This window comes from Mustela putorius, unplaced genomic scaffold (genome assembly GCF_011764305.1).
Source record: "Mustela putorius furo isolate JIRA1106 unplaced genomic scaffold, ASM1176430v1.1 tig00003869_pilon_pilon_pilon, whole genome shotgun sequence".
In the NCBI taxonomy this organism is placed as follows: domain Eukaryota; kingdom Metazoa; phylum Chordata; class Mammalia; order Carnivora; family Mustelidae; genus Mustela; species Mustela putorius.
In genome coordinates this window covers 10,907,646-10,932,616 of record NW_025422021.1, presented here as the reverse complement: position 1 = coordinate 10,932,616, position 24,971 = coordinate 10,907,646, and the positions used below count along the sequence as shown (strand labels likewise).

The following is a 24,971-nucleotide window of genomic DNA, read 5'->3' as shown; positions in this document are numbered from 1 at the left end:
CCCTGAGGCCCAAGGTGGAAGGCCAGATCTGTCTAGCCCGTCCTCCACATAATGTATTTATTTATTTATTAAAGGTTTTTATTTATCTATTTGACAGAGACACAGTGAGAGAGAGAACACAAGCATGGGGGAGTGGGAGAAGGAGAAGCAGGCTTCCCGCTGAGCAGCCGATGCTGGTTCCATCCCAGGACCCTGCACTCATGATGTGAGCCAAAGGCAGATGCTTAATGACTGAGCCACCCAGGCACCCCTTAAGTAATCATTTAAGAGATAATACATTTATTCTTCAAGGTCGTTAAACCATTTATGCCCCTTCTTTCAGAAACAATAAATAATGAAAACACTGCATTCTATAAATGGGCTTGAGCTCTTCTGTTGGGGGAAAGAGGGGTAGGAAGAGGAAGTTTGATCAGTTAAATATGAGGTTTCTTTACTTCTCTGTGAAGTAGGATAATGGGGATAGCCAGTCAGACATTACTCATTTATCAGTACTAAGCAAATTCATCAAAACTAATGTTTTAAGGGTATTGATAGAAAAATATAATCAATTTCCCTTTGTCTTGCTTGAACAAAAAGGCTTCAAACTTAATACATCAGTGATGTAATGGTGTTCCTGTAATAGTGGAGATAGTAGTTTTCTATGTCTTTATCAAACTGGGTATGTATTTGTCAGTAACTCATTGAGCTCTTTAAAAATTTCCATTCTGGGGGGGCCTGGGTGGCTCAGTGTGTTAAGGCCTCTGCCTTCGGCTCAGGTCATGGTCTCAGGGTCCTGGGATGGAGCCCCACATCAGGCTCTCTGCTCAGCGGGGAACCTGCTTCCTCCTTTCTCTCTGCCTGCCTCTCTGACTACTTATAATATCTGTCTATCAAATAAATAAAATCGTTTTTTTTTTAAAAGAAATCTTTAAAAATTTTCCATTCTGGCTTTTTTTTTCCTTTGCCTCCTTCCCTTCATCCAGGAATCCAAGGAGATTGAGTGAACATGGACAGATGATTAAGATAATTTAAAGATAACTAAGTCTCTATATACTTGGATCCTGGAATGGTCCAAGCTGTTCAATTTTGATGAGGATGATGATAAAATTTACCATTTTTTGAAACATCTTCTATATGTCAGAGCTTTATATACTTTGTTATTTGAAGCACACAATCTACCAAAGTACGTATTCCCAAAAAGGTACCTAACCCCAGAGGCTAAATAGCTAAATAGCTATATTAGCTAATAGCTAAATACCTCAGATCATGTGGCTACTTAGTGATATTCGAATCCAGATTTGATTCCAACAAATGGGCATCCTTTAAAACCTATTGCTTAGCAACAAATGGACCCTAGGGACCTCCCCATCCCAAGTGGAGAAAAGCAGACAATTCTTTCCTAGAAGCCAACCTTGAGGGACAATTAGAATTTTCTAATAGAAGTGCTCCCCCACCCCCTTTTGTGACCCAAACAGTTATTTAGGGCGTAAAACCTCTCATTGGCTGAGGTCAATTTCACATCCTAGGACTTGCGCCCCCCCGCTGGTGGAAGAGGAGGGTCCAAGACCCCCAGGAAATTCTTAATTTTCTTGGGGCGACCTCAAGTTGGGGACCAAGTCCTGCAAGCGACATTTGTTCATCCACATCTAGGGATAAACCTCTCTCCCAACTCAAGACTTCTTTTACTTCACAAGTTTAAAACAGGAACGAGGTCACCCCCCGCTTTTTCCCTCTCCCTGACAAGAAAAGGATCAGGTATGGACGACATTCCAATCCCTCTCCTTTCTTCATTTCTCAAAGTAACGTGTGCAAGTGCGGACGTGTGTCCGAGATTTTGTACACCTGATGCGCAGCGTGGCGGAACAGCTGGGCTCCCCCAAACCCGGGTTTCTCGCCCCGCCCCCTTCGTGATTCCCCGAGCTTGCTCCGCCCCCGCCCCGCCCCCGCCCTGCCCCTCAGCCCCGCCCCAGGCTCGCCCCGCCCCACCCCCTCTGCCCCGTTCCGGGCTTGCACCGCCTGGTCAGGCTAGCCCGGCCGGCCAGCGGGAGGCTCGTCCCGCCAGGCTTCTCCGGTGTCGCGCCCTCCCGCGCTACCCTGGCGCGTCCCGCCTCCTCCCCGCCCCTCAGCTGCGCTCCCAGCTTGCCCCGCCCCCGCCCGAGCGCTCCTTCCGCCTCTGCGCTCCGCTGCTCCCCCGGCTCCAGCAGCCGGCAGTCTCGTCTCCATGGCGACGCTGTGTCTCCGGCTCCCGGCACCGAACTTCGCGCGACCCGCGAGCTGGGCTGGCCTTCGGTGTCTGCCCTGCGGACCGGCGGTGTGAGAGGACCACGAGCGGGTAAGAGGCACTGCGGCGACGGAGGGTCGCCCTCTCCCCAGCTTCGCGTGCGGACAGACCCAGCCCTGGCCTCGGACTCCCCCAGGCCGCGCGCCTGAACGCGCAAACTTCTCTGCCCTCTCCAGGTTCGCGCTCCGGAGCTCCACGGCTGCCGAGGCGGCGCGCGAGCAGGTAGGCTCGGCGCCGCTGCTGGTGCACCTGGGACTTGGCTTCCTCCTTTGGCTGTAGTCAGGCACTCGGGAAGGGGGGTAGTCTTTGTGTGTACATGGGTGTGAGTGGTAACTGGGCATTTCTGACCACCATTCTCGGACCAGCCAATTCGCGAGCGCAAACTGCTCCCCCCCACCCCCCGAACTGTGAAAATAGCCTTGTTGCATCTCAGAGCTTCCAGCTACTTCGCTCCATCCTTACCCCCCAAGTCCCCACCTCCTTTTTTAAAAAACAACTTTTTTCCCGTTTTATCTGTTTTTTTCTTCTTACATTTTTGGGGAAACAGCTTAATGACCAGTAGGAGCCAGCATTCACTGACTGTAAAGATGTCATTACTTGCTAGACTTAACTTGCACGACCATAAATAAAAAATTCTTGTGGAATTTAGGTAAACCATTGAACCTCCCCGGGCCGTGCTTTTATATTCTGTAAAATGAGGGGCTAACAGTGGATCAGTCACTTCCAAGGTCCGGTCTTCAGCCTTCTGTGAGGTGACAAAATTGACTTGAGATTTCCAAAATCAAGATGTGTGGCCTTTGATTACTCAAACTGTGCTGCACTGCGCTGTTGTGGCACTTAAATTAGCACAGGGCAAAATTATAAATTTATCATTTTCCTTCCCAGAGGGCATAGGTGAATTGGGCCAGTTTGTTTTTACCCCAAGAGACCCCTGGAAGTGGCTTTTTAAAAATAAACCTGAAAAAGGCACTAAAAATGTCTTTTGAATTGTTTCCTTCTAATTATAATTGTAGTAGAAGATAGGTGCTGTTATTTATTATTAGATATTTATATTAATCTTCACAATAACTATGAAGTGGGTAGTATTTTGTCCTCATTTTACAGTTGAGGAAAGTGAAAAATAGATTAAGGAACTGGCTCAAGTCCACAATAATTTGCTGAGGTTTGGACGTAGATAGTCTGGCTCTGGAGTCTGGGCTTCCAGCTCTACATTATACTGTAAAGGAAATATCTAAAATTTATATGTCATCACTTTTGTTTATTTTTACAGATTTTATTTATTATTTGATAGAGAGGGATCACAAGCAGGGGGAGTGGGAGAGGGAGAAGCAGGCTTCCCACTGAACAGAGAGCCTGATACAGGGCTCCATCCCAGGACTTTTAGCCTAAGGCAGATACTTAACGACTGAGGTACCCAGGTGCCCCATGTCATCACTTTTATATAAGAATGAAAATGGTAGGGGGCGCCTGGGTGGCTCAGTGGGTTAAAGCCTCTGCCTTCGGCTCAGGTCGTGATCCCAGGGTTCTGGGATCGAGCCCCGCATCCGGCTCTCTGCTCAGCGGGGAGCCTGCTTCCTCCTCTCTCTCTCCCTGCCTCTCTGCCTACTTGTAGATCTCTGTCTGTCAAATAAATAAATAAAAATCTTTAAAGAATGAAAATGGTAGAAGATCATTGAAACCATTTTTATACACGTTCAAGACTATGCAATGAAGATTGCCCCCGAATCCTATTGTGTTCACAGTTGGCTCCCCTAGGATGGAGGATGGTGCTTAATCAGCTCTCTCATCACAGTTGCAGGACCTGAGCATGTGGCTATTTCTTAATTCATCCTTTGTCTATTAGAATACTAGGTGACTTTTAAAAATAAATAGCCCAAAAGGATAAAATAATTGTACAAAAGGGATAGAGGAACATGAACGTATCTTCCAGTATTCCAAGAGAAACCTAAAATGAAAATTTTGTGAATCCTAAATTTTGAATGCTCTAATTCATTTTATGAAACCTAGAAAATCTAAATAAAACCTATGTGGCCTATTGACTACTGGTTAGTGAACATTTAGCTAGAGGAGTAAGGGAATGAGATTTTTCTGTTCTTTTTTAAGAACTAAGTCCTTATAATCTGGTGTGTATATCTTAAATTGAACCCATCACAGCCACCTATGTCTAGGGGCTACCATATTGGATAGCAAAGATCTAGTTTAATACTTTATTTTGCTTTCTTGCTTTCTTCCTTCCTATTCAACAAATATGTATTGAGCACCAATTTATGTGGTATGTGGGTTTTTCTGTTCTTTGTTGCCAAAAACAAAAAACAAAAAAACCTAGCTGAACTAATTGGGCCTTTGACTGGTGTTTTTATTGAGAGAGTCAATTTTTCCAAAAGGCTACAACTATATCACATAAAAGTCTTGTTTTCTACCATGTGTAGAAAATCTGTCTGCAGTGAGAGAAGCATGAGGTCCACCTGCAGGGAGAAGCTGAGATGAACAGGGAAAACCCCCATGCTCCTCCTTGAATACAGCTGTATTCACTGTTCTAACTTGTGCACAATTTGGGTATTTAACTCTTGGATTCTGTGAGCCAACCCTTTTCTTCTTTTTCCTAAGCTAACTTGAGTATGGTTTCTGTAACTTGCAACCAAGAGTCCAGACTAACATAGCAAAGAAGTCAAGAACTAATCCTTTTCTTTTAGAAATGAGCCCATGATTGGGGCACCTGGTGGCTCAGTGGGTTAAATGTCTGCCTTCCACCCAGGTCATGATCCCAGGGTCCTGGAATAGAACACCACGTTGGGCTCCCTGCTCAGAGGCGAGTCTGCTTCTCCTTCTCTTTCTGCCCTTCTGCACCCCGCCTCCACTTGTACTCTCTTTTGTTCTCTCTCACATAAATAAATAAAATCTTCAAAAAAAAAAAAATGAGCCCATAATGACCCCTACCCTGACCCCCAAAGTACATTTTAATTTACAAAATAAACAATATTTTCAAACACATATAATCACATAATTACACCTTTATAAATCACTTTGTCATGTACATTTTTAATATTTAATGGTATACATTTATCTTCTGATGAATACTACCCATTTTTCTATATTAGTCATTCAGAATTTTTTTCATAATAAAAATAAATCTATACCTGCTTTTCCCCAACTCTTTTCTCAGAATCATCCCTCCCAATTCTGTGGGCCTTTCTTTTTGATTATAAGAGTATTCTCAGCCAATTAAATTACTTATATCATTCCAGTGGTTTTATTCATTTAGTCAATATCTGAGTGCCTTTGAAATGATATGAGACCCATACTCATGAATAAGAACCAGGCTGTGCTCTCCAGAAACTTCTATCCTGGTGATATAATCATTCTACCACTCTGTAGTTATCCGTCAACATATTGCTTATGGGCATGTCCTTGACTGATTCTTTTACTCCACTTGCTTCTTAAATGTTGTTTCCCAGGATTCTCTCCTGGGCCTTGTCTTATTCTACATGGGCCATGCCATCCATTCACATTTTTTTCACAGCTATCCCACACATCATCTTTTCTCTTGAGTTCTAACTCTCTATAATAGAACTGGACAACATTTGATTTCAGATGACTTACAGACATCTCCCATCCAGAATTTCCCCCAAACAAACTCATTATCCACCCCTCAAGAATGTTCTTCCCCTGGTGTCCTCATCCTAGTCATCCACATGAGAACCATCAACTTCTTTTCTTCTCCCTCACTTCTATGTCTAGTGATCCTCAGTTTTACCTCTCTTTTGGTTCCAAAAGTACCTTCTTGGCTTTGTACACCACTTTTTCCCCTGGAGTAGGGTTTGGCAAATTTTTTCCATAAAGGGCCAGATAACATGTATTTTAGGCTTTGTAGGTCAGACAGTCTTTGTTGTAACTAACCATTCGACTCTGCTACTGTAGCCTGAAAGCTGCCCTTGACAATGTACAAACATTGTCTGTATTCCAACGTAATTTCACTTATTAAAGTAGGCAATGAGGGCGCCTGGTTGGCTCAGTTGGTTAAATGTCTGCCTTTGGCCTCAGGGCATGATCTCAGAGTCCTGGGACTGAGCCTCACAGAGCCCATGTTGGCAAGCTCCCCTGCTCAGCGGTGGTGGTGGGGGCGGGGGCTGCTTCCCCTCTCTCTCTGCCTGTGGCTCTGCCTGCTTGTACTCTCTCTCTGTCAAATAAATAAATAAAATCTTTTTTTTTTAAATGTAGGCAATGAGTCATATTTGGCTTATGAGCTTTAATTTTCCAGTCCCTGCTCTAGACTATTTCATTGGCCTTGTAACTGGTTTCCCCACCTCCCATTCTCTCTCAGGTTTACCCTCCACAGACTTTCTTTTCTAAGATAGATGTAATCATATGATTGGCTTCTTCAGAGCCTTGGTTTGCTTTCCATTGACTACTGGCTAAAACCCCACATTCCTTACACATGATAATTAATGACTTTCCAGGTTTGCTCCCACATATATATCCGACTCCATCTATTACTGTTTTTTAAGACACTGCTGTTCTTCTCCTCCTGTTGACTGCCTACTTGGCTAAATAAATAGCACCTCCATTATGAAGCCTGACTCTTGCTTCCCATAGCAGGTAGAATAATATCATATTCTAGGGATACTTGTAGAAATCATACCTGTGGGAATACAGCAAACCTGGAGGACAGTCCTCAGAACTGTATTCTAGAACTGCAGAGTTGTTCAGGGACAGCTCTATTGACTAGACTCTCTCTTCCTTTGTCTTTCCAGTTCTGTTTCCTTGGGCATCCCCAGTTCATGAGCTCAAAAGAAGGGATTTGACTGATCCTGTTTGGGCAGTATGGAAAATTATATTAGAGGGAAGCATTTAGTACAGTGCTTTGGAGCTTGATCTATCCTGTATATGGAAAGTTAATACTTGTTTCCCCTATAAAATTCTGAGTTTCTCTTGTATCCCCAGAGCTTATCAAAGACATATCTGTGCTGAAGTACATGGTAGGTGCTCATCAAATATTTGTTGTAAGTAGACATTAAATTTCAGGACATGAAATAGACATGGAAATCAGGAACTGTCATAATTGTGTTGTTCCCATTACCACTGGGACTGTTGAAATACATCAGAAGAGTCTGTCGTGTCCAAAAACCAGCAGGTATACTTGGTAGAGACTCCAAAGGCTGATTAAATGGATGTAGTGATGTAAACATTAACCATATACAATAGTAATGAATATACAAGGTGTGCATCTCTATGCCATTCTTTCTGGATACCATGACCCCAGTTTGAATAGGGACCACTGGGTGGAGAAAAGAATTAAAGTAGCACAAGACCATCATACAGCTTACAAGCCTGTAAGAGATGAATAAACAGAGATAAAAACAGTGTTGCAAATTTTAAATGGTATTTGTTTTTTAATAGATAATAAATGTATTTTGTTCAAATATCAAGAGATACAAATGGACATAAAGTAAAAAAACTTCCACCTGCCCCAGTCCTGCAGCCGTCCGGTTTTCCTACTCAGAGTCAACTATTATGTTTCTTTCCTGAAAGCATTTCCTTTCTGAGATATTTTTTGCATACTGATAGTTATTTGAAAAATATATATTACTTATACAACGGTTAGACCTTATTCTGCTCAACTTACCAGTCACTGCTTTAACTCTACCTTTGTTCTCAATTACTCTGTTTTTTCCCTGCAGTCAATGATCTTTTTAAGCAAGTATCATTACTTTGGAGCAGATGTGGTTTTTTAATTAATTAATTAAAAGTCTTCAGAGCTAGTCTGCTTGTCTCAATCACAGTAAAACCTTCTTTTTGGTTCCCTAAGCAATCTTAACCAGCCCCCTAGGACATCTTGCTAGCTTTTCCTTTAGATAAAACATACGTTGTTTCTACAGCATCCCTCCTATATGCCAGGTGCTATGCTAAACACTTTACCAGATCATCCTATTTAATTCTTACAATGATCCAGTGAAGATGGCACTATTGTGATTCCTGTTTTACAGATGGAGGAACGTAAGCCTGAGGAAGTTAAGTAACCTACTGAAATTTACATGGGAAGTGGTAGAACTGGGCCATGAATCTAGTCTCTTTCACTAAAGAGCCCCAACTCTCGAGTGTCACACTGTACTGCCCCCCACCCCATAGAATTCAGTTTTATGGAAGGAGATTAAATGGACATTTCCTAGGTAATGATAAATCCAGACTTAGCAGAGCTTGAGTTTCCATCAAGGGCTGGGATCTGCCCATCCTGGGTTTTTCTTTTGCCAGGTGAAAATGAGAGAATTATATGTACTGACGTTTCATCCAGGTAAAAGGTATAATGTAGCAATTCATAAAGATCCTAGAGCTAGAAAGGAGAGAATATAAATATAAAGAGGATGTCCACTCAGACATATGGGTTACCATAGGATTGTGGAAATCTAGGAAGTACCTCTCACAACAGGTCATCTTGGATTTCTTTTGTTAGGGCCTTTATTGTTTCAGCCTTTGAGCTCTACTGCCCTAGAGAAGCATTTATCCTAGAGTATGGTCTAATGCAACTTTTTTTTTTTTTTTAAGATTTTAAGTATTTATTTAGAGGGAAAGTGGGCTCCTTTGAGTCCCTGGGGTGGGGCTGCAGTGGGGTTTGGGGAGCAGAGCAGAGGGAGAGGGAGAATATGAAAGCAGATTCCGTGCTGAATGCTGAGCTGGCCACCACTGGGCTCCACATCAGGCAACCCTGAGATCATGACCTGAGCCAAAATCAAGAGTGCCTGAGCCACCCAGGCACCCTTGGTCTTCTGCAACTGTTTTTTCTGAAAAGATACCTTACTTTTATGATGGACTTTAGCTCTCTCTGAATTTCTCAGAGGGATAATCAGATTAATAACATATATAATGTCTGGCTTGATCAGGATTTCCCAGAAAACAAAGGCTGGGGCAAAAATTCATGTACCCATGCTTTATTCCAGAGTGCAAATCGGTACGAGGGAGAGAGATTTAAAAAGAGAAAAACTTAATACAAAATAGGAGCTTCTCTTTTATTGTCCTGGGTTTTGGCCCTGAATTTTGTATTCCAGAAATCCCTAGTATGTACTATTATCACCAATTTTTTTTTAAGATTTTATTTATTTATTTATTTATTTGACAGAGAGAGATCACAAGTAGGCAGAGAGGCAGGTGGGCGGGGGGGTGGGGAGGAGAGCAGGCCCCCTGCTGAGCAGAGAGCCCAATGCGGGACTCGATCCCAGGACCCTGAGATCATGACCTGAGCCGAAGGCAGAGGCTTTAACCCACTAAGCCACCCAGGCGCCTCTATCACCAATTTTTTAAGTCTTGCTTGGGATATGGGGACAGCAAGTGTTGGTGAAGGAGAGGGCAAGTGAATTGTTATTTATGAAAAATTTAAGTGTGGTCTCTCTCATACTTAAAACAAAAACCACTAAAAGTTGATTTTTGTCTTTACAGTTAAAATTAAATTTACCCAAATATGTAAAGGGCTAATTATAGGAAAATCTATTTAGGGTAACCTAAGAAAGGCAAACATTCACAAAGAAAATATTGTAATTTATGAGTATTAATAAATACATAGGGGAACTTACAAGGTAAGAATTGCATTTTTTTTTATTTTAATTTTTTATTTTTTATAAACATATATTTTTATCCCCAGGGGTACAGGTCTGTGAATCACCAGGTTTACACACTTCACAGCTCTCACCAAAGCACATACCCTCCCCAATGTCCATAATCCCACCCCCTTCTCCCAACCCCCCTCCCCCCAGCAACCCTCAGTTTGTTTTGCGAGATTAAGAGTCACTTATGGTTTGTCTCCCTCCCAATCCCATCTTGTTTCATTGATTCTTCTCCTACCCACTTAAGCCCCCATGTTGCATTTTAAAATGTTTCTTTGGGGGGTGCCTGGGTGGTTCAGTCATTAAGCATCTGCCTTCCGCTCAGGTCTTGATGCCAGAGTCCTGGGATTGAGCCCCACATAGGGCTCCCTGCCCAGCAGGAAGCCAGCATTCCCTCTCCTACTCCCCCTGCTTATGTTTCTGCTCTCTCTGTGTTTCTGTCAAATAAATAAATAAAATCTTAAAATAAAATAAAATGTATCTTTAGATAAAATAAAAAACATTTCTAACTGTATTTATTGAAATAAAAATATTTTATTTAAAATATCTCATATTGAAATACCATGAAAAAATTTCTTGTTCTGGCTTAAATACACTGTTTTTCATAACACAGATGAACTGGAATGTGGCAGTTTGATTTATGTTGTTTTATTTTGTTGAAGTAGGGGAGAAAAGTGGTGTTAGAAGGATGAGCCAAAATGAATTTATGATTTCTGGGGTCAGCTCAATAGGAAAGGGAGGGGAATCCTTAACCTGCTGTTGATTGTATTTGGATCTGGATCTAGAGTCCAAATTATGTAAAAGCAAAACAGAAGCACAGAATTAGAGGCTTATTTAATACATCACTTTTCTAACACGCAAAAGCATTCCTACAGCTCTTTTTACATAAGCTCTGATGTGAAATGGGGAGAAGGGGAAGGGCTACTTTCTCTAGACTTTTTTTTTTTTCAACCCAATTTCATAATCCAAAAGAATGAGGTTTTAGAGTTAGGATGGAAGTGATACTACTATATAAAAAAGCCAAAATATTTAATATCCTTCCGATAGACTCCTGCATTGTTTTATTTACAGTCTAAATTTATATAGTATTTAAAGACTTAGGAAGTTGGGGGTTTTTCTGCAAGAATTATCTAGACAAGACAGATGCTGTAAGATACGACTATATAAATTATTTTTAGGATGTTTTAAATCTCTTTTACTACCAATTTACATAGTTTCTAAAAAATTGGCTTTAGTATAAAATTATATTTTAGCCTAGATAAAGAAATGTTTATTTAAAGGCTATGCATAAATTATTTCAAATACCTCAAACTAAAATAATAATGCTAGTTTTTATTTTTGCTTCTATTTTAGGTACAAAAATATAAACAGAATGGCAGATTGCTAGTGTTTGACTCAACGGGTAAATGATTCATTACTTAAAAAGAGCATGTTTCATCACCATTTGGTCCTAAATATTAAGAAGATAGTCTGCTGGAGTGACTGAATGTAGTTGAAGTCTTAGTAGTTAAATCCTTTATTATGTTGCTTGTCATTTAAAAAACGCTGAAATGTATTTGCAGATCAGGAATTTCTGTTAGGAACATCATGACAGATGAAATACTGAGTTGGTTTTCTTCTCTTTCAGGAAAAGTGATGATTGAACCAAATGAAGCAATGTCAGAGTAAGAAGATGTCTCTGGTTGTGCAGCTGATCTATCACATGCCTTTTAAGCAATTAGAACTAGATAATGCAATCATTTGTCATCCAATTAAATTTGAAAGGCCAGAAATGCATGGATTAGCACTTTAACTTTTGCTTCAGTGAAAGCAATTGTTACTTAGATAAAAGAACATTTAAAATGAAAAATGAATTTTGATAAAAATTTAGTGGTATACATAATAGTCATTTCTACTTTTTAAATGCTGAAATACCAAGTAGTCTGTATTTTACTTATATTACTTTAATTGTTCATTCCTATTTCCTTTTGATACTTTCTCATTTCTTTCAGAATTTCCCTTTAAATGAATATTTACTTTAAAATTAAAGATTCTTTATTTACTATGAGATGAATTGTTACTACTAAATAAGGGAAACTGATCACCCCAATTAGTTGAAGGGGCTAGTGTTAAAAAGAATCATAGTCCAGTTTCAGTGTAGTAGCTAAATATTAAGTACCTGCTTTGTTCAAGGCACTAATTCTGATAATTCATCAAAACCCTTCCTGATATGATCATCTCCTACCTCCTGGGGAAAAAATTCTATTAATTCCATGAAAAATTATACTTTGAAAGTTGATCATAAAACACATTCATAGAGATCAATTATTGACAGATTGGTAGAATGGTGCCAAACTGATATTATTTTGGTTTATTCTGAATAAAATTGACTGGGAAATTTTTCACATTATGCAATATACATTTTAATTTTCATGCTGTCAAAGCTAAAAATTAAAATTAGAGTCACCTTGGCCTTTGTTGTAAATTATATTTAATTACATATTTTTGTATTAAAGAGAATGTATAACAGATCAAAGACAGAGAACCTATGTTTATTACAGATTATTATAGATAATCAGAAAAAACAAATGCCTCATTAAGTATATTAATCTATATGTGAATATGTATATCCAATTACATGGTTGAAAAATATTTAAATTTTTTAAATGTAAGAAAATTTTAGTCTTTGAAGGAAGTATGATATAATTTTCAATAATAATAGGTCATTAATGAAAATATATTACTATTGTGTCTGTGAATACTGATGTTCATAGATCGTTGATAAGCAGTGTTGGAACTAAAGCAAGGGGAAATCCACATACTGAGTTAAACCCCAGGGATAAATCAAATGTAGCCTGGGCCAAAATAGAAAAGCAGAGTGATTACTTGTTCTCTTGATCTCATTAATAATCGCATCTGCTTATCAAATTAATTTGTACAAGGACAAAAATCATCTTCCCTTCAGTTCACTTGCAGAGAATATTTTGGGTTTGGTTTGATTGTTGTTTGGAGGGAGGAGGAGGAATGGTTAGTGTAGCCAGTAAGTTTCACAGGTGTGTGACTTTGTCACCTGGGTACCTTACCCAGAGTTCAACGTAAACAGGGCCAGGCCTGGGAAAAAAATGATCAAGTAGGAAAATAGAAAATCATGGAAGATCTTTGCTTGAAGAGCACTGTGACCTGGAAAGGTGATGCATTTTCTCGGTATAGCTTTCTTTCCACTCTCCACCTCCTCTGGCGGCACCTCCTCCTAGGTCCTCCCAACCCCCCCACCTTCTTTGTCAAGTGAAGCAGTGGCAGTAGATTTGCCTTAATCTTCTGACAACTACTTTATTCTACTCTGAGGCATAAGGAGTGTATGGACTTATAACCAAAGGGTTTCAAATTTTTGTGCTACAAAGCCCACATTTATTATTTCCTCTTTTCCCATGGATCCCATGTGTGAAAGAGTTTGTCTACCCAACAAATTGCATGTAATTAACAATTTTCAGCGATAAAAGTAAAATATGTCTTTCATGCTAGATGAAGTTTTATAGATCTTGGACCCTTGATCTGTTGGGTTTGGGGTCAAGCTTTCAAGCATACTTAAAGATGTAGGGGGTGGGGAATGCCTGAAGTAAATCCACAGCATTCAATTGAAAAAATGTATCTCTAGGTTTTCCATAATCGTATGTTTTATCTCTTCTAAGATGAATGACAAGTCTGTTTTTTTTATTTCTATTTTTATACTTTAAGTAAATGCCTCTTTGGACGTAGACCAGGATTGGCAAGCAAACTTTGTACCTTACCAACACAAGTCTCTCTAAATGTAGCTAGGATATTCTCAGAAAAGTAAGTTTTAATCAATTTCAGTTTTAAGCCTATGTTTGACAAGTTTAAATTATTTTTAAGACAAAGTTTGAAATCTAAACTTACTGAAAAAATTATCCCAATAGAAATTTGGGGCCATTTCATAAATATGCCCAAAACTCTTAATAGATTTTTAGGAACAGTCCAAAATCTAGGTTATCTATGTTCTAACATAAATATGTTTCAGTAGGATATCTAATTTGACTGACTCTTTAACCTAAGTAGAAACTAAAATAAACATCTTCCATTTCCAAAGGATATTATATAAAGTAAAAATTTGAATCTTTCCTTAACTGTAACTATTTGAATTAAAGAAAACAAATCTTTTAGAGTATACCAGTTCAGTTATCTATTTTTCTTAAATGCTAGAAGCATTACCATAAATAATGTCACTTTCTCAAATGGAAATCAAAAGATTGTAGTTGAAGAGGAGGTTAGACCTCGGGCCTTTGATTCTTTAAAACTAGATATGAGAAAGACTACAGAAAGTGAGCAGAAAAGGAATTCGTATTTTACTGTTAAAATGATTTTGTTGATTCTCATATGTATTTTTATGACATGTTCACTACTTCCAAATAGTAATATCCCATTTAATATTGGGCATTGGTTTCCTCCATGTTGTATCATTAAGGTTTATTAGAGGCATTTCTAATTATTTAAATACTCAAAACTAGACCAGATAAATTCTCTCTTTTAGGGATATAATTAGTGAATATCTAAGTACCATATCTCATAGACTCTAAGCACACATATTTTCTTCATATTTTAACATCTCTTACAATTGATGGCATCTTACACTTAAACTTCTTTCTTAAATAACAGTATATCTTATAATAAATACATGGTATCTTGGATTCAACTAAACATTAATTTGTTGGGGGGAAGACAGCAAAGTTATTTTATTTAGATTAGATGTTAGAGCATATAAATTCTAGTAATCACTTGTGGCAAACTATAACATAACAGGAATCTCACTAGAAATTAAATAGTTAACTGATTTCTCAACTTTTTAGATGTAGAGTTTCATCTTGGATGCTTTTTTTTTTCTCCACAATTAGAAAAACGAGGAGGGCAGAGGCAGAACAAATGTAAATCAACTTTGCATTTTTCATACTAGAGAGGGGTTTTACTTTAGGTGTATATATTGAGGAAATGAGATTCCGTTCCCTCCCATGATAGGCTGTTCAGCCTGTTGGCTAAGTCACTGTACAAGATCACTGACTTAACTGTACTCATGTTCTGGATTCATATGTCAGTCAGAAGAAGAGCCACCATAACTGGGGCAAGAAAAATGCTTCACATCTTTTTATGTCTTGACATGCAAAGTAGAAGTTGAATTTTTTTTTTTTTTTTTTTTTTTTTTTGGTGAAGGAGACATATTCAAAGAATCTTAAAAACACAGAAAAGAGACTTGGGATGATTTTTCAAGGGGCAGGAGTATCTTTCTCTGTAAACAGAGTGTGCCACACAAAAATCTTCTGTCTTAATGCATTATTAGTGACATAAAGTTTCAGGCTTAAAGGCTAAAAGAGAAAATTAACTCACCTTTATTTCGGCTGCTTAATGAAAAAGCAGGCTACTTTATGTCATGACCAAGGTTTGATATTAGTGTTAGACTCTCAATAAGTGTAGCATTTAGCAATAGTGAGAACTGGTTTATAAATCTATAAAAACCTCAAGGCTAGTATCCCTAGTTTTATTCCAACATATTATAATGATGTGCCAAAGACATTCATGTAATTGATTGCTTGTATTCTCTATGTTAAAGAACCCTGAGAAGATTTTAAGGATCATTACATGATAATGACAAATGCTAAGTAGAAATTGAATTTTAATCATCAGTAAAAATTATTTTTAATACTTTTCCACAAAAAAGATATTACATTTTAGCTATCCAGTTTATTGTTGATATATTTTGTATTTATATTAAGTGTGTATGTATGGGGGCGCCTGGGTGGCTCAGTGGATTAGGCCGCTGCCTTCGGCTCAGGTCATGATCTCAGGGTCCTGGGATCGAGTCCCGCATCGGGCTCTCTGCTCGGCAGGGAGCTTGCTTCCCTCTCTCTCTCTCTCTGGCTGCCTCTCTGTCTACTTGTGATTTCTCTCTGTCAAAATAAATAAATCTTAAAAAAAAAAAAAAAGTGTGTATGTATGAATGCGTGTGAAGGTTTAAATAGAACTGTGATCTAGGAAAGTATTTTTTCACTATTTACGTTAACATTTAGGAAGGAAGTCTCTTCAAAAAATATTGAAAATACAGCTCCTTTAAAGAACACTGAAAATAGAGCATCTTCAAAGAGTATTGAAAATAAAGATACAGAAATGAACCTACAGTCTAAGCTACGGTCATCTTCCTGTTTAAAGGAAAGCACAGGTGATAACATTTGTTTTGTGTGAGTAAATGTAGCTTTTTATTGAGGCCTCCTCCGTGACCTTTGGGATATTGATATTCTATAGGTCTGGAGCAGGTCATAGGAACCAGTAATTTTTGAAATTCATGTACCACATGATTCTGATATGCAGTTGGGTGTGGAATCCATGGTATACATTATAAAAAATGATAATGATGAAGTATTAAATTTTCAAATGAACTAAAACACTTGTGAAAGCATTAAGTTCCATTCATCCAACATGGTTTATTGAGTCCCAGGACTGTTTTAGAAGCTGTGGATACAATAGTTCACAATAGGCAACTTTATGAAGTTCACATTCTAGTGGGAGGTAGTCAACTATTAAAAATAAATAATACTAAAAAATAAGACAATGACACATTGTGGTAGGTGCTATAATATAAATAAATGGCACCTGGGGGAGGACTATCTTAACTCTAGGGATCCGGAAATTTCCCTTGATGCTCAGCATTTGTGAATTGAAGGAGACCCTGTTATGTCACATAAAGTCCTTAATTCCTTATTATGACCTTCCCCTGATGACATCAGTGTGATGAGTCTGTGAGCAGGCTGGGTACCCACCAGAAGATCAGGGTGGCTGTGAGCTGAATGGAGACTGTAAATGAAACAGAAGCAGGTAGATGTCCTAAAGAGCCTAGCCATTCTAGGAAGGACTGGTGACCCTTTCCAGGGTAGCATATTTTGGTTTAGTCAGGAGTTTGCTTTAGAGTGGGGAATTTTTATCAGCTTTTCCTTTCCTCCTTTCTTTTTCTTTGTTTCTTTCTTTTCTTTTCTTTTCCTTTTTTTTTTTTTTTTTTTTTTTTTTTTTTTTTTTTTTGGCCTGCATTTTCTTAACATTGTCCTCTCTCAAGCTCTCCTGGATTTCTTCATTTTCTTTCTAACAAGTGTCTCTACATGATTTGGAGTAGCCAATGGCCAAACTCCCATGTCACAAGACTTGTGTACACTCAAAATCTTACATGAAAGCAAGGTATCATGCAAGTTCTGTTTGAAACTGAAAGACATCGGGAGAGCCAGAGGAATTGACAAGCTCACTCAGTAGTCTTTCCCAAAGAGAGAATTTTAGGAAACACACATTTTTTTCCTATTAATTCGTTTAATGGAACTGTATATCCTTATGCGTCAGGAAAAGGTAAGACACGGTTAGGAATATGAACTCAAGCCAAACCGACTGCCAGATCTGCCACTTAATTAGTGTGTGAAGTCAGGTAGGTTATTTAACCGCTCTGTCCCTCAGTTTCATCTGTGAACAGAGTGACAATAGTATATACCTCATTGAGATGCTGAGAGAATTAAATGAGTTGATATATGTAATGTTCAGAAGAGTAATGGTATATAATGTTTGTTAGGATTATTGTATGTTATTTTTATTCATACATGTATCAGTTTCATGGATGGTAATATTATGACCTGATAAAATTTGTATGTTAAAGTAGATTCAAGGAAAAATATTGAGTAAATAGTTTAGGTGATACTCATATGGCAAAGTGAATGAAGATAGTGTAAGAATTATACTATTGGAAAATGTTCTAATAGATTGTATCATGGAGATTTTACTTTTTTTTTTAAGGATTTTATTTATTTATTTGACAGAGATCACAAGTAGGCAGAGAGACAAATGGGGTTTGGGGCCGGGGGGAGGGGGGGGAGGCAAACAGGCTCCCTGCTGAGCAGAGAGCCCAATGCGGGCTCCATCCCAGGACCCTGAGATCATGACCAGAGCCGAAGGCAGAGGCTTAAACCCACTGAGCTACCCAAGCGCCCTGAGATTTTACTTCTTAAATATTTCTCTAAGTTCCCCCTCCTCTCCATCCCTATTTTACCAGTGCCCTATCATTAATCATCTCTCTCACCTGGACTTTTTAAAGAAACCTCTGACTTCTCTTCTTGCTCTTATTTTTTTTTTTTTTTTTTTTTTGGTCTCCCCTCAACTATACTTTCCACCCTGCTAGCCAAGTGTTCCTTCAGAAATGCAGAATTGAGGATGCCTGGGTGGCTCAGTGGGTTAAGCCTCTGCCTTCAGCTCAGGTCATGATCTCAGGGTCCTGGGATTGAGCCCCGCAGAGCAGGGAGCCTGCTTGCCCCTCTCTCTCTGCCTCTCTGCCTACTTGTGGTCTCTGTCTGTCAAATAAATAAATAAAATCTTAAAAAAAAAAATGCAGAATTGGGGGCACCTGGGTGGCTCAGTTGTTAAGCATCTGCCTTCACCTCAGGTCATGATCCCATGATCCTGGGATCAAGCCCCACATCGGGCTCCTTGCTCAGCAGGAAGCCTGCTTCTTCCTCTTCCACTCCTGCCTGTTGTTCCCTCTCTCTCTCGCTGTATCTCTCTGTCAAATAAGTAAATAAAACCTATTAAAAAAAAAAAGAAAAAATACTTTAATAAAAAAAAGAAATGTGGAATTGATCATACTTGTTTTCCTACTCAAAATCCTTTATTAGTAACCCCTTTATTCTTAGAATATGGTCCTAACTCCAGGGTTCCTGGTCTACAAAACCCCATGATCTACCTACCTTTCCAGACACATCTGTCACCATTGCAGTTTCAACCTTGACCCCTAAGTAGCGTCAAAGTGCTTTGTCAATGCCACACACATTCTTGTTTCTGTGTTGCCTCGTGTTGTCCTCTCCCCTTGGAAAAACTGATCTGCTCGGACTGGACGATTCTTGACCACTGTCCAGAGTGGCATGGGGTCCTCCTTTCTGCTATCATTTACCTAGTACATGTCTGTCACCGTACTTCTATACTGTTTTATAGTTATCCTTTATGTTTCCGACTCCCCAGTTAGAGTATGAATGAGTACCTGAGGTCAAGAACTGTTCATTTTTGAGTTCTTGTGACTCCACCTAGTGTAGAGCACTGGATGAGTAGTCATTGGTGCTTATTTTTATTTTTCGGTATCCAGGTGTCTGAGCAGTGAGCTGACCTGCCTAAGAATGATTTACTCTTCAGCCTCTCCAGTCTTATTTTATTCTCCAAGGCTTTATTTCATATTTACCTTCCTATGTGAAGGTAATGTATTTCTGGAACTATGTTATAATATTATATATTATATATATTATAATGTACATCATACTATATATTATATTATATTATATATAATGGGCTTTGTATTATTATATAATAATAACGTATAATGTACATTATAATATATAATAATTTATAAAGTAAATTATATATATAACATATAATACAAATGTATTTCTGGAGATAGAATAGCATTAATTTATTTTTCCTTGAAATCATCATTTTTTATAAACAAATTGTTTTCTGTATATTAAAATTTTAAGCACCAAAAAACACTCAGATTAATTCAGCATTATTGGTTTGGGTTTTTTCCTCATGGCAGTTTTACTGCCTTTTTTGGAAATGGAAATCACATAAGATCATTGTGGTACCATTTAGTCATGAAAAATATAAACTACAGGAGACCATATAGTTAACATGTACATTTGTTACATTTTAATTTAGGAGTAACCATTTTTAATTTTTGAACTTTTCAATATTTATTGATTAAATTATGTATATTCTATCTTAGGTCAATTGGTTAAAGATACAGTCCTTGCAGAGCAGGAGAAAAATAATGAACATTGCCTTCAGGATATTGATGATAAGTTGTCTGAATCAACGGACGATGATGGTGAAGGTGATACCAATGATGAAGATAATGATGAAGACGGTAACCCTAGTAAGGATACTCATGCCCCATTAGAATTAATGGCAGAAGTAAGTTTAACTTGTGCATTGTAATTTAAGAAACTTAATATTAAAATTACTAAATAGTATATAGCCTTGAAGATTTAAAAAATAATAGAGATCCTTGCCCATATACAGATGCTTACCTAGCTTCTCATCTCTCTTACTGCCTTCATGAAGTCAGAGGTGAGAGAAGATTCTGTAAGTGGCTTACAGTATTCTGGTAAAGGCAGAAACAGGAATAAAAGAAGTTTTGGTATAAAACTCTGCAAGGACTGCTTTGAGGAATGCTTGCTACATTAACTAGGAACCATGCTAGTTTGGAGGGATATTTAGAGATAAATAAGAAAGATAAGTCTTTACCCTTGAGAACTAACAAGTATATATTATATATATAGTACAATTTTATAAACAATGAAATGTGTGCTAGCAGAAGTATTTATGAGGTTCCCTGGGCATGGGGAGGGTTAAATGACTAATTGAGAATAGAAGTAGGAGAAACGGAATAAAGGAAGGATTTTTAGAAGAGACGTGGAGTCTCTTCCTCCTGAAGGAAGAGGGAAGCTTAGGAATTCATCTGGTAGAATGGAGAAGGCATTCCTGGCATAGGAAACAATATTTACAAAGACACTGAAGCCTGAAACATCATGTGCAAAAGCTGTACATAAACATTTCCTGATAATTCTATGGAGAACAAAACAGTTTTACCCCACTTGTATCACAGTCTAATTAACATTATAGAACTTCACGTATATTGTAAGAACTTTATAACTCCCCCTTCTTATCCTTTATATTATTGTCATACATTTTACTTCCATGTATATTATAAGCCCTATAATACATTGTTATTATTTTTAGTTTTAGTTGTCACTATTTCTAGTTTTAGTTGTCAATATTTTAAAAAGTTTTTTTAATTGGAAAATATCTTTTTTGGAACACATTTCTGGTGTTCTCCATAGCTTTCTGTTGATCTGAATTTTCACCTGATATTATTTTCCTTTTACCTGAAAAACTTGCTATAGTATTTTTTTATAATGCAGTTCTTCCAGCAGTGAATACTGTTAGCTTTTTGTTTGTCTGAAAAAGTCTTAATTTTATCTTCATTTTTAAAGCATGCATGAGCTAGAGATTTATAAGTTACCAGGTAGTTTTCAGTACAGATGGTCCCTGACTTATAATGGTTCAACTTAGAATTTTTTCACAATTATGTGAAAATGATACATATTCAGTAAAAGTTTTAAATTTGAATTTTCATTTCTTTCTCAGCTAGTGATGTGTGGTGTGATTACTCTCTCATGATGCTGGGCAGCTGCAACTCCCTGCCAGCCAATCCATCATGAGGATATGTTTATATCCTGATACACTACAATCATTATGTTTTTCACTTTTAGTACAGTATTCAGTAAGTTACATGAAATACTCAATACTTTAGTATAAAATAGGTTTTGATAGATGATTTTGCCCTATGATTTTGCCTAGGCTAATATAAGTGGTCTGAGCATGTTTAAGGTAAGCTAGGCTAAGCTATAATGTTTGGTGGATTAAGTGTATTAAATGCATTTTTTTTTAAGATTTCATTTACTCATTTGACAGTGAGACACAGCAAGAGAAGGAACACAAGCAGGGGAAGTGGGAGAGGGAGACACAGGCCCCCCACAGAGATCCCCCCCTCGATGCGGGGCTTGATCCCAGGACCCTGGGATCATGATCTGAGCTAAAGGCAGACACTTAATGACTGAGCCACCCAGGTGCACCTTAAATGCATTTTCAACTTATTTCAATTTATGAGCGTTTATTGGGCTATAACCCCATTGTAAATTGAGGAAGATCTGTACTTTGAAAGACTGCTTCATTTGTCAGACAGTTTGTGTCATTTCAGACAAGATGTCTGCTTTACTGCTTTTGTCCAACTTATATATCTTTTTCTCAGACTTTAATAAAATTTTTTTTCTTTTGTATTGTTATTTTTGGCAATTTATGATGTACCTTGATGTGGTATTCTTCATGTTGTTTCTGTTCATTGAGATCCTTATATCAATGAGTTTATAGTTTACACCAGATTTGGAAAATGTTCAGTTATTAAGTCTTTAAATAATTTTTTTGAACTCTTCTCTCCCTTTCTTCTTCTGAGCTACAAGTTACATGTATGTTAGATCACCCAGTGTTGCCCCAAACGTCACTGATGTCACTTTTTTGTTTGTTTTATCTATATATTTCATTTTAGAAATTTCTCTAAATTTCTTTGGAAAGTTCCAATCTTTTCTTTGTAATTATAATCTGCCATTTAATCCCAACCTCCCAGCCTTTCTCTCTCCCTTTTTCTCTCTCCATGTGTATATATAAAATGCACATATTTTATCATCTCTACAAGTTTTATTTAAATATTTTATATCTATTTCCATCATGTTCATATTTTACTTTTGAGTATATGACATATTTGTAATGACATATTTTTAAGACATTAATAATGACATATATTAACATGCTTCTCAGCTGTGCTATCATTTTTGTAATTTTTAATCCTGGGTCAGTTTCTATCGATTAAGTTTTCTCCAGTATATGGGTCATATTTTTCTGCATCTTTGCATGCCTGGTAATTTTTTTACTGAACCCTAGACATTATAAATTTTATGCTCTTTGATATAAGTTTTGTTGTTTTCCTTCAAATAGTTTTGGATTCTTGAACTGGGTCATAGTTGAGTTTCTTGGAATCAGGTTTCTTTTAGAGTCTTGCTTTTTATGCTTTGTTGGGAGGGTTCAGAGCAGCCTTTACATTATAAGGGAGACTACTAAGGCAATGCCCTAATGAGGACTCTGCCCATTGATCTGTGTATTAAAATGACCTTCCACTCTGGCTGGAGAAAACATGACCTCTGTTCAGCCCTGTGTGAGATTCTTTGGTTGTTCTACCTGCTCATCCAGCAGTTCTTTTTCTAGCCTCAGATCATTTCTGCATACTCATATGCAGATGAATTCCAGCCAAAGCCTCAAAAAGATACCTCTGCAGATTGTTGGAGCTGCTTAAAATATAATATTGGCCTTTCTGAACTTCAGACTGTCTTATTTCAACTCAGATCACTGGTCTCTGGAATGCTGCCTGCCTGTGCTGTTACCTGAAGACAGCCCACAGCTGTAAACTGAGGCAATCATAGGACCCATCTGTTTCCCTTCTCGCAGATCACTCTCCTGTGACAGCTGCTGTCAATTACTGAAAACTCTTGTTTCATATATTTTGTACAATTTTCTGGTTGTTTTAGGAAGGAGAGTAAATCTGGTCTCCGTTAACTTCATCATGGCTAGGTGCCTCAATTAGGGTTTTAGCATAAAGAAAAATACTGATGTGCTTGGTGCTTTTTTTTTTTTTTAAAGATTTTGTATTTATTTGACAGAAGGGGAGCAGGAGCACATAAAGGGGGAACAGTAGATGGAGAGGGAGAAGCAGCCTCCCTGCTGAGTAGGGAGCCTGATGCGGGGCTCTATCCCAGGACTCTGGGATCATGACCTGAGCCCAAGGCAGTTGATTAACCAACTGGGCCTTCCAGGTGCCCCTGTGCTTGCCTTTTTATATAATTTAACCCAAATGCTAGCCATGGAATCATATAAAGAAATCAGATACATTTGTTATATTTTCCTCCTAAAATAAAGCATATAGAGAGAATAAAGAATAAGGCATAAAGAATAAAGCATATAGAGAGAGTTTTGAAACTTCCTTAATATTATAAGTTGCTTTTAACAAGGGAGAAAAAAGTTGATGCCAGGTATTGGAAAGATTTTACTTAAGCACATTTCCTTTGAATGAACATCTAAATCATTCATGAATCATAGAGCATTCAAATTCTATTTGCCATCACCAAACAACTCTTTGGAGTTGTTCATTTTATTTCTATTTTCTTTTTGACATTTAATTATAAAAGTAATCCATGACTTCATTTCAGACAAATATCCAGACAATATGAGATTGCTCATTGTCATATCTTGGGCTATACCTGTGCTTAAGCTCTTCTCTTTTCAGAATGCATCCCTTTTTAATTTTCTCAACTTATAATTTTTTATTTTTTTTATAAAGATTTATTTATTTGAGAGTGAGAGAGTTGGGGGAAGGGCAGAGGGGGAGACAGAGAGAATCTCATGCAGACTCTGCTGACCGTGGAGCCTGACACAGGACTCAGTTTCAGGACCCATGAAATCTTGACCTGAGCTGAAATCAAGAGATGGACCCATAACAGACTGAGCCACCCAAGCACCCCTCAATTTTTTATTTTGAAAATTATCAAGCCTATAGAAAACTTGAAAAATTAGACACAAACCAAGAAACAAACTGTTAACTATAGAGAATAAACTGAAGATTACAGAGGGGCGGTTGGAGGGGTATGGGTGAAAGAGATGATGGGGATTAAGGAGTGCACTTGTGATGAGCAGTAGGTGATGTATGGAATTGGTGAATCACTATGTTATATACCTGAAACTAATTAAACACTGTATATTGTCTATACCAGAATTAAAAAAAAATAAAAGTGGTTAACAACTAAAAACATGAATTTTCGTGGAATCCTGATTGGAAAAAAAAATCTAGCTATAGAACCATTTTAAAGACAAATTGGGAATTCCCAATTTAAATGTAATATTTTATTACAAAATTATGGTTAATTTTCTTAGATGTGGTAAGGATATGATGTTACAGTGAAGCATAAACTTAGGAGACCCATGCTGGAATATTTAAGGGCAAAGTTTTATGGTGTTTGCAACTTACTTTCTAATGTTTCTTTGAAAAATATATATATATGTAGGCTATATCTATACCTTATCTATCAAAAGAGAGATAAAGCAAATGCAGCACAGTGTTAAGCAGCACTGAATCTAGGTAAGATGTGTACATATATTCATTGTTAAAATCTTTCAATTTTTTTTTGTCATGGTAAGTGTATTCTTTAATCCATAATATTCCATCATATATATAATATGTTATATTATTATATATGATAACATATAATATTATAGATTATATTTTATTATTACATTATAATATAATATATTATTATATATATTCCATTCTTTAGCCATTTTTCTATCAATGAACACTTGGGGCTGCATCTGTAATTTGGCTATTGTAAATAATGCTGCAATAAACATAGGGGTGCATGCATCCCTTTGAATTAGTGTTTTTGTGCTTTGCGGGCAAATAC

At 37.7% G+C, this 24,971-nt stretch overlaps 2 protein-coding genes across 3 annotated transcripts in view; both read left to right on the top strand.

The window, feature by feature from the left end:
• Positions 1 to 1,736: 1,736 nt before the first annotated feature.
• LOC106003410 (glutamate-rich protein 2) lies at positions 1,737 to 11,520 on the top strand. The gene is made up of 4 exons (XM_013051831.1): positions 1,737 to 2,311; positions 2,437 to 2,482; positions 11,206 to 11,254; positions 11,480 to 11,520. Exons 1-4 carry the CDS (start codon positions 1,737 to 1,739, stop codon positions 11,518 to 11,520), a joined length of 711 nt encoding a protein of 236 aa, XP_012907285.1.
• A 4,416-nt stretch (positions 11,521 to 15,936) lies between these two features.
• The window catches only part of ERICH2 (glutamate rich 2), a 29,007-nt gene continuing 19,972 nt past the window's right edge, over positions 15,937 to 24,971 (top strand). The window contains exons 1-3 of one of the 2 annotated variants that reach the window (XM_045066777.1): positions 15,937 to 16,054; positions 18,998 to 19,104; positions 19,631 to 19,818. In XM_045066777.1, the coding sequence (XP_044922712.1) occupies positions 19,029 to 19,104; positions 19,631 to 19,818 (264 nt within the window). In that variant the 5' untranslated portion in view covers positions 15,937 to 16,054; positions 18,998 to 19,028. Of the gene's footprint in view, positions 16,055 to 16,605; positions 16,708 to 18,997; positions 19,105 to 19,630; positions 19,819 to 24,971 lie in introns of those variants that run through there. The other variant, XM_013052056.2, reaches the window with a different exon arrangement.